A 10,422-nucleotide genomic window follows, 5' to 3' on the forward strand; every position below is an offset into this window, starting at 1 on the left:
AAGCGCGGCGTGGCGCGCGGCGACAGCGTTTTCGAGCTGACGGAAAACCGCGATTTGGCGTCAGAGCGGCGACTGCCCGCAGGTTACGGGCAGCAGAGGCAGACTGGTAACAGACCCAAAGGAGGTTAATCGGGCGTTCGAGACCTTCTACCGGGGACGGGCCACCTCCGAGCCCCCCGACGGGGACGCGGGGATGAAACTGTTCCTAGACGGGCTGGAGCTGCCAGGTGGTGGGGGAAGACAGATGGGCGGAGCTGGAAGCACCAGCAGACCTGGGGGAAACCATGGGGAGCATCAGCTCCACGCAGGCGGGGGAGGCACCGGGACGCGGCGGGTTCCCGGCGGGTTCCCGGCGGACTGCGACAAAAAGTTCACACCAGTCCTGGCCCCACACCTTCGGGACATGTTCGCGGACTGACCCTGCCCCCAACGCGAGCGCAGGCCACAATCTCGCTAATACCCAAAAAAGATAAAGACCTGATGGAATGTGGAAGATAAAGACCTGATGGAATGTGGATCATACAGACCCATTTAGCTGTTTTTCTTTAAATTTAGAGTACCCAATTTGCTTTTTCCAATTAAGGGGCAATTTAGCGCGGCCAATCCACCTACCCTGCACATCTTTGGGTTGTGGGGGCGATACCCACCCAGACACGGGGAGAATGTGCAAAACTCCACACGGACAGTGACCCAGAGCCGGGATCGAACCTGGGACCTCGGCGCCGTGAGGCAGCAGTGCTAACCCACTGCGCCACCGTGCGGGCCCCACCCATTTCACTGCTGACCGCGGATGCGAAAATACTCGCAAAACTCCTGGCCAAAAGGCTGGAGGGCTGCGTATCAGAGGTGGTCGCAGAGACCAAACGGGCTTTGTCAAGGGTAGGCAGCTCTCAGCGAACATCAGGCGGCTGCTGAATGTGATAATGACCCCCCCCCCCCCCGGGATAGAACACCAGAGGTGATCGTCTCCCTGGACCGCAGAAAAGGCCTTTGACAGAGTCGAATGGAAATACCTCCTCGAGGTACTGGAACGGTTTGGGCTAGGAGCGGGGGTTCACCGCCTGGGTGAGGCTCCTGGAGCGGGGTTCACCGCCTGGGTGAGGCTCCTGGAGCGGGGTTCACTGCCTGGGTGAGGCTCCTGTACAACGCTCCCAAAGCAAGTGTCCGAACTAACACCACCAGCTCTGAATACTTCCAGCTGCAGAGAGGAACAAGACAGGGCTGCCCCCTGTCCCCACTCTTGTTTCGCGCTAGCCATCGAACCCCTGGCGATAGCCCTGCGGGACGCGAAAAGCTGGAAGGGAATCCGGAGAGGAGACAGAGAGCACAGAGTCTCACTCTATGCAGATGACCTGCTCCTCTAAGTCTCGAAGCCACAGGAGGGGACTGACGGCAATACTGCAAATGCTGAAAGAGTTTGGAACCTTCTCGGGCTACAAACTTAACCTGGGGCAAAAGCGAGGCATCCCCAGTGAACCCAAACGGGGGAGGAAGGGAGCTGAAGGGGGCTCCCGTTCAAAACGGCCCAGAACAGGTTCCGCTACCTGGGAATCCAGATAGCCAGAGACTGGGCACAGATCCACAAGTGGAACCTGACCAGCCTGGTGGAGGGAAGTAAGAAAAGACCTTCAACGGTGGGGCCTCACTCCCACTCTCCCTGCGGAAAGAGTGCAGACGATCAAGATGAACATACTGCCAAGGTTCCTCTTCCAGTTTAGATCCATCCCGATCTTCATCCCCAAGGCCTTTTTCCAAAGCGTAGACAGTCTAATCATGGCGTTTGTCTGGGGGGGGGCAAGAACCCGAGAATTCCCAAACCGACACTGCGAAGAGGGACAGTCAGAGGGGGCCTGGCTTTCCCGAACCTACAATACTACCACTGGGCAGCAACGGCAGAAAGAGTGAGGGGATGGGTACAAGAACCCGACACAGATTGGGTACAAATGGAGGCACAGTGATGGTCGGGGATTTCTACGTAGGGCGCAGACTGGCGACACTGGACGAACTGACGAGGAAGTGGAAACTAACAAAAGGACAGGAATTGAGACACCTCCAAATAAAGCACTTCCTCCGCAAAGAGACAGTGGGGTACCCCGGGGCCCCAGAAAGCACACTACTAGAGGACCTGATAGGCACAAGCAACGAGAAGGCGGGGGCTACGTGGGAAAATATACGGACAGCTACTGGACAGAGCCCGGACTCCACTGGACGAGACCAGACAAAAATGAGAGGACGAACTGGGGACAGAGGTAGGATGGGGACTCTGGAGTGAAGCGTTGAGCAGGGTGAACACCACCTCCTCCTGCGCAAGGCTCAGCCGAATGCAGCTCAAAGTGGTGCACAGGGCGCACCGGACCAGAACCCGGATGAGCAGGTTCTTCCTGGAGGTGGAGGATAAATGTGAACAGTGCCAGAGGGGCCCGGGCAACCACACCCACGTGTTTTTTTTTTGGGGGGGGGGGGGAGTAAGGTGGGGAAACCACAAGAGAAGATTATCATAGATTATCATAGAATTTACGGTGCAGAAGGAGGCCATTCGGCCCATTGAGTCTGCACCGGCTCTTGGAAAGAGCACCCTACCCAAGGTCAACACCTCCACCCTCTCCCCATAACCCAGTAACCCCACCCAACACTAAGGGCAATTTTGGACACTGAGGGCAATTTATCACGGCCAATCCACCTAAACTGCACATCTTTGGACTGTGGGAGGAAACCGGAGCACCCGGAGGGAAACCCACGCACGCACGGGGAGGACGTGCAGACTCCGCACAGACAGCGACCCAAGCCGGGAATTGAACCTGGGACCCTGGAGCTGGGAAGCAAATGTGCTAACCACTGTGCTACCGTGCTGCCCGTCGAGGAAGGGTGGTGAAGCCACCGGGGGTGTGGGGGGGGGGGGGGGGGGGGGGGGGTGAGGGAGGGAGGGAATCATTGACCGATCCAGAGGGCAATGAAATGCACATCGAGTTAATTAAATGACGGACAAAACAAACGTCTCAGCAAAATAAAGTAAATTAGCACAGGCAAGTAAAATGTAATGTATTGCACCACAGCAACTGTGTATAAATAGGAGAGAAGCCAATTAAAAGATTTACAAAAAAAAAACTCGTACCAGCCTCCCCGAACAGAGAATCTCGCACACAATCTTTCTCACACACTCTCTCTCACACTCACACAAACTCACCCTCACTCGCAAACTCTCACGCACACTCACACTCACACAAACTCAGACACGCGCAAATCACACACTCTCTCTCACACTCACACAAACTCACACTCACGCGCAAACTCTCACACACACTCACACTCACACAAACTCAGACACGCGCAAACTCGTACCAGCCTCCCCGAACAGAGAATCTCGCACACAATCTTTCTCACACACTCTCTCTCACACTCACACAAACTCACACTCACGCGCAAACTCTCACACACACTCACACTCACACAAACTCAGACACGCGCAAACTCGTACCAGCCTCCCCGAACAGAGAATCTCGCACACAATCTTTCTCACACACTCTCTCTCACACTCACACAAACTCACACTCATGCGCAAACTCTCACACACACTCACACTCACACAAACTCAGACACGCGCAAACTCGTAACAGCCTCCCCGAACAGGTGCCGGAATGTGGCGACTAGGGGTTTTTCACAGTAACTTCATTTGAAGCCTACTCGTGACAATAAACGATTTTCATTTCTCTCACACACACTCATACACAAAGTCAAACTCACACTCACACTCGCTCACACGCACACACACAAACGTTCTCACACACACACACTCACACAAACACACAAAGTCAAACTCACACTCACTCGCAAACTCTCACACACACTCAGTCACACACACAAACTCTCACTCACACTCGCACACTCTCACACACAAACTCTCTCACACACACTCACATACTCAAACTCACACTCACAAACTCTCTCACTCATACTTACACACTCTCAGTCACACACACAAACTCTCACGAACTCACTCACACTCGAACTCCTTCACGCACACACGCTCACAACTCTATCACTCTCTCACTCACATTCATTCCTGGCCACTGTCTCTCTGTCTGTCTCTCTCTCTCTGTCCAGTTGCCTCGCTCTCTCCCTCTCTGTCTGTCTCTCTCCCTCTCTCTCTCTCTGTCTGTCTAACTCTCTCACTCTGTCTGTCTCTCTCTCTCTGTCCCGTTGCCTCGCTCTCTCTATCTCTCTGTCAGTTTCTCTCTCTCTTTATCCCTTTGTCTCTGTCTCTTTCTTTCTCTCTCTCTCTTTCTCTCTCTCTCTCTGTCCCTTTGTCTCTCTCTCTCTATCTCTCTGTCTGTTTCTCTCTCTCTTTTTCCCTTTGTCTCTGTCTCTCTTTCTCTCTCTCTCTCTGTCTCTCTCTCTCTCTCTTGCTCTGTCTGTCTCTCTCTGTCTCTCTCGCTCTGTCTCTCTGTCTCTCTCTCGCTCTGTCTCTCTCTGTCTCTCTCTCTGTCTCTCACTCTCTGTCTCTCCCTCTCTATCTGTCTCTCCCTCTCTCCCTGTCTCTCTCTCTGTCTCTCTCTCTCTGTCTCTCTCTCTTTGTCTCTCTCTGTCTCTCTCTCTCTCTCTGTCTTTGTCTCTCTCTGTCTCTCTCTCCCTGTCTCTCTCTCCCTGTCTCTCTCTCTGTCTCTCTCTCTCTCTGTCTCTCTTTCTTTCTCTCTCTCTCTTTCTCTCTCTGTCCCTTTGTCTCTCTCTCTCAGTCTCTCTCTCTCTTTCTCTCTCTCTCTCTGTCTCACTCTTTCTCTCTCTCTCTGCCTCTCTCGCTCTGTCTCTCTCGTTCTCTCTCTCTCTCTCTGTCTCTCTCTCTCTCTCTCTCCCTGTCTCTCTCTCCCTGTCTCTCTCTCTCAGTCTCTCTCTCTCTTTCTCTCTCTCTCTCTGTCTCACTCTTTCTCTCTCTCTCTCTGTCTCTCTCTGTCTCTCTCTCCCTGTCTCTCTCTCTCTGTCTCTCTCTCTCTCCCTGTCTCTCTCTCTCTCTCTCTCTCCCTGTCTCTCTCCTCTCTCTCTCTCTCTCCCTGTCTCTCTCTCTCTGTCTGTCTCTCTCACTCTACCCCCCCCCCCCCCCCATATCCCCCATCCCTGTGCTGTGAGAGACTTGTCCCCTTCCCCTTCGCAGCCCGGGGGGGGGGGGGGGTCTGAGGACAGGCCCCCGCCCCTCTCACCTCCCCCCGGCCCCTCACCTTGACAGAATAGGCCAGGGAGATGGTGACGGCGAGCGGGAGGCCTTCGGGGACGGCCACCACGAGGACCGTCACCCCGATGATGAAGAATTTGAGGAAATGTTGGACGTAGATGGCGGTACAATCCGAAATCCATCTCATCCCCTCAATCCAAAAGGTCTTGATGATGAAGGAGAGGATCAAGATAATGACGGTCAGAGCGGACATGACCAAACCTGCAGACAAAGAATAGCGTCAGCCACTTCCACATCCTCACAGCCCAGCAGCAGGCCGTTCAACCCATTTACCCTGTGCAATCCCCTTCCCCACTCCTATATTTCCATCTTCCTGGTCCCCCCCTCCCCCTCATCCGCTGGACGGGGACCCAGCCGTATAAATACTGTGGCTACCGGAGCAGGTCAGAGGCTGGGAATCCTGCGGGGAGTAACTCACCTCCTGACTCCCCCCCCAAAGCCTGTCCACCATCGACAAGGACACAAGTCAGGAGTGTGATGGACTCTCCCACTCGCCTGGATGAGCGCGGCCCCGACAACACTCGAGAAGCTCGACACCATCCAGGACAAAGCAGCCCCCTCCCCCCCCGCTCGACCGACACGCTAACCCCCACCTTCAACACCCACTCCCCCCACCCCCCGACGCACAGCGGCAGCCGTGTGCACCGTCTACAAGATGCACTGCGGCCACTCGCCAAGGCTCCTTCGACAAGCACGGCCCAAACCCACCACCTCTACCCCCGAGAAGGACGAGGGCCGCAGACGCCACGGGGACCACCCACTGCCTGCACGCCCCCCCCCCCCCCCCCCCCCACACCACCACCGCCACACACACACACACACACCATCCCGACTTGGAAATATATCGGCTGTTCCTTCACTGTCGCCGGGTCAGAATCCTGGAACTCCCTCCCTAACAGCACGGTGGGTGTACCTACACCACACGGGGGGGCTGCAGCAGGTCAAGAAGGTGGCTCGCCCGCCCCCTTCCCGAGGGGGCAATTCGGGATGGGCGACGGATGGCGCTCCCAGTCAAACGGCAACTGCACCCCCACCTCCGACAAAAACAATTGCCCCTTCTGAGGGCTAATCTGCTCCCATTCGCTGCGTCAAAATTTTAATTCTCCTCGCCTCCCTTCCCTGCCTCTCGTTATGGATCCAGGAATACATCGCTCTGGCAGTGATGCATAGTGACGTCGGCAGGGGGTGTTTAAGGCCGACTTCCGCCCCCACGTCTTAAGTTGCGCGAGCGCCGTCTCCCAAATTGAACCCCTTCCCAGCGTTTGCGAGAATCCAAGTACGTGGGCACCTCCGCGGCAAACCCCAGAGAGGGAAGCCTGGCGACGAGGACCGAGGCGAGAAAATGGAATCGCTGAACGGAAAAGATAGTCGGCGGAAATGGACGGGCGGAGGCGGCAACAGCGGAAGAGGATTCTCGGGGATGGACCCACAAGCACGTACACACGTGCGTGGGGCGAAGGTAAACGGGGTGTGCGTAACGGGAACTCAGAATTCTTCTGACACTGTACAGGTGGGTGAGGGAGGTGGGGTGGGTGCGGTGGGGTGGGGGAAAGTCCAACCTCAGTCGCTCGGTGGATTGAGAGGGACCGCTTGTGCCATAACCCTCGAAAGAATCGGAAGGGAGGCAGCTGGTCTGGGCCCCGTGAAGCCGGGGTGCAACATGGAGGTAAAAAGGGGTGCAGTGGATGCATTTGACGAGGACTGCGAGAACTGGAACTCGGAGGAGGATAGCTTTCAATTCAAGGTTGCAATTTCCCTCAGTTCGGCCATGCGTAAAACCTCTCTGCTGCCACAAAACTTAATTCATCCAGCAGATAAATCTCACGTCGAACCAATGAAGATTTTAGAGAGGCATTTCTCTCTGAGACCGTTATTGGTTGAAGAAAAGGTTCCGTTTCACCATCGTAGTCAGGAAGAAGGTGAAAACGTTTCATAATTCGTAGCGAATTTAAGAAGGTTCGCAAAATACTGCGAGTTTGGTGCAACTCTTGATGACACTCTTCGAGATAGGCTGGTTTGCGGACACCGAAGTGAAGCTCTTCAGAGGAAGCTGCTTCCCGTATGCGAGTCTCTCAAAGCTGCTGTGGAAGCTGCAACTTCTATGGAGCCGCAACGAAAGAAGCTTCAGAAATAGGGGGGGGGCGGGATTCTCCCATCTCGAAGGCAGAGTATTGACGCTATCGTAAAAACCGGAGACTTTAGCGACGCCCGCCGCTCCAGCTGCCGATACCGGCGTCAAATGGGCGCCGCGGGTCTGCGCATGCGCACTGCGACCTGCGCGAATGCACGGTAGCCTCATTCTCCGCACCGGCCCCAGCGCAACATGGCGTAGGGCTACAGGGGCCGGCACGGAGTAAAAGAGGCCCCCACCAGGAGAGGACGGCCCGCCGATCGGTACCGTGTCACCGATGTGCACAGGTTGGAGGCTCGGCCGGTGAAACGCTGGATGGAGTAGAACAGATAGATGCAAGAGTAATGGGGGGGAAAAGGCCATATTGCCAAGGCACGTTGGCCTCAGGAATCAAGGGACAAAGTTCAAGGCCACTCAGAAGATGGCGCACCTGAGCGACTGCAGGAGCTGAAGCCAGGCGGCTTGTCGGTGCGGGGTGAGCAACAATGTTTCTGGGCATGTCCAAAACCCGACGGCCATCAAATTAAAGTGGAAATGGATACGGGCGCAGCAGCATTGCTGACACCCGAGGCAATTTATACTCCGAAACTGGAGCGGCGGTCTTTAAAATCGACACATGCGATCCTAAGAACGAACGTTGAAGCTGTCGTACCATTAAAAGGAGAGAGGAGAAGCACGGTGAAGTTGCCCCTTCACCTTGTCCGTGGATGACCCTCCTGCTCCCTTTGGCAGAGCACGGTTGGGAAACAGCCAATGAATTAGTGGATTCAAAAACCAACTTCCAGTAATGTCTGAGAAGGTGACCGAAGGTTGCCTCGGCTCAAAGAACAAAGAACAAAGAGAAGTACAGCACAGGAACAGGCCCTTCGGCCCTCCAAGCCCGTGCCGACCATGCTGCCCGACTAAACTACAATCTTCTACACTTCCTGGGTCCGTATCCCTCTATTCCCATCCTATTCATGTACTTGTCAAGATGCCCCTTAAACGTCACTATCGTCCCTGCTTCCACCACCTCCTCCGGCAGCGAGTTCCAGGCACCCACTACCCTCTGTGTAAAAAACTTGCCTCGTACATCTCCTCTAAACCTTGCCTCTCGCACCTTAAACCTATGCCCCCTAGTAATTGACCCCTCTACCCTGGGGAAAAGCCTCTGACTATCCACTCTGTCTATGCCCTCATAATTTTGTAGACCTCTATCAGGTCGCCTCTCAACCTCCGTCGTTCCAGTGAGAACAAAACCGAGTTTATTCAACCGCTCCTCATAGCTAATGCCCTCCATACCAGGCAACATCCTGGTAAATCGCTTCTGCACCCTCTCTAAAGCCTCCACATCCTTCTGGTAGTGTGGCGACCAGAATTGAACACTATACTCCAAGTGTGGCCTAACTAAGGTTCTATACAGCTGCAACATGACTTGCCAATTCTTATACTCAATGCCCCGGCCAATGAAGGCAAGCATGCCGTAGGCCTTCTTGACTACCTTCTCCACCTGTGTTGCCCCTTTCAGTGACCTGTGGACCTTGTACACCTAGATCAGGGGACACTAACCCAGCTTCTGGGCCTCACAGGAAGGAAGGACGAAGCGGACCTGGTGGTGGAGTATGAGCACCTCTCAAGGCACTTCTGATGGGGACAGCTTCTCCTCCAATCTTCATTGACATCTCTTTGCCACAGTAACAGAATCTCCTTGTACTATTCAGCAGAAGCCTTCTTATGTGGCAATGTCTTCAAGGTTCAATATGAGCTTTAATAATTGAAGGGTGCATCAAAAGAAAAGGTTAACAGCATGGTGACATGGGGCGAGATTCTCCGACCCCCCGCCCCCGGCACTGGAGATTCGGCGGGGGCGGGAATCGCGCCGCGCCGGTTGGCGGACCCCCCCCCCCCCCGCGATTCTCCGGCCCGGATGGGTCGAAGTCCCGCCGCTAAAATGCCTGTCCCGCCGGCATGGATTAAACCACCTCGCTTACCGGCGGGACCAGGCGGCGCGGGCGGACTCCGGGGTCCTGGGGGGGGGGGGCTGGGCGATCTGGCCCTGGGGGGTGCCCCCACGGTGGCCTGGCCCGCGATCGGGGCCCACCGATCCGTGGGGGCACTCTTTCCCTTCCGCCTTCGCCACGGTCTCCACCATGGCGGAGGCGGAAGAGACCCCCCTCCACCTGCGCATGCGCGGGGATGCCGTGAGCGGCCGCTGACGCTCCCGCGCGTGCGCCGCCGGGCAATGTCATTTCCGCGCCAGCTGGCGGGGCGGAAATCAGTCCGGCGCGGGCCTAGCCCCTCAAGGTTAGGAGTCGGCCGGTCAAGGGGCAGAGGATTCCGCACCTTTGGGGCGGCGCGATGCCGGACTGATTCGCGCTGTTTTGGGCGCCGGTCGGCGGAAATCGCGCCGATAACGGAGAATTGCGCCCATGATTCCCGAATTTTACGTGTGGAGTGCACACATCTCTGATGCTGGAACTTCACAATCTATTTTAACCTCTGCATTATCAAGACATCCGTTGTGTCACAGCCATCCATGTGATGACGTCTCGGACCTTGTACCTGTATACTGGAATCTCCCCTCGTGTTGTCTTCGCCCTCATCGTAAGATGAATGGCTGCTGACATCACTCTTCTTCAAGGGTATCCCCTCTCTGAATGGTGACGTTATGGGCGGCGCGGTAGCACAGTGGTTAGCACAGTTGCTTCACCGCTCCAGGGTCCCAGGTTCGATACCCAGCTTGGGTCACTGTCTGTGCGGAGTCTGCACGTCCTCCCCGTGTCTGTGTGGGTTTCCTCCGGGTGCTCCGGTTTCCTCCCATAGTCCAAAAGATGCGGATGTTAGGTGGATTGGCCATGATAAATTGCCGCTTAGTGTCCAATAGGTTAGGTGAGGTTACGGGGATAGGGTGGGTGCAGACTCAATGGGCCGAATGGCCTCCTTCTGTAGTCTAGAGATTCTATGATTCCAAGATTTGCCTTCTTTACTGCCTGGTGTGCCTGCACGCTTACATTCAGCGACTAATGCCTTCTTTAACACTTAGTAGGTTACAGAGATGGCCATTGATAGTATCAGCACACACGTAGGATAT

General features: G+C 55.5%; 1 protein-coding gene across 1 annotated transcript in view; it reads right to left on the reverse strand.

Moving 5' to 3' along the window:
• The window catches only part of LOC140399440 (plasma membrane calcium-transporting ATPase 3-like), a 412,738-nt gene extending 407,324 nt beyond the window's left edge, over positions 1-5,414 (reverse strand). The window contains 1 exon segment of the mRNA XM_072489018.1: positions 5,208-5,414. Coding sequence (XP_072345119.1) covers positions 5,208-5,414 — 207 coding nt within the window.
• Positions 5,415-10,422: the final 5,008 nt, after the last annotated feature.

Source organism: Scyliorhinus torazame, chromosome 22 (assembly GCF_047496885.1).
Source record: "Scyliorhinus torazame isolate Kashiwa2021f chromosome 22, sScyTor2.1, whole genome shotgun sequence".
Classification (NCBI taxonomy): domain Eukaryota; kingdom Metazoa; phylum Chordata; class Chondrichthyes; order Carcharhiniformes; family Scyliorhinidae; genus Scyliorhinus; species Scyliorhinus torazame.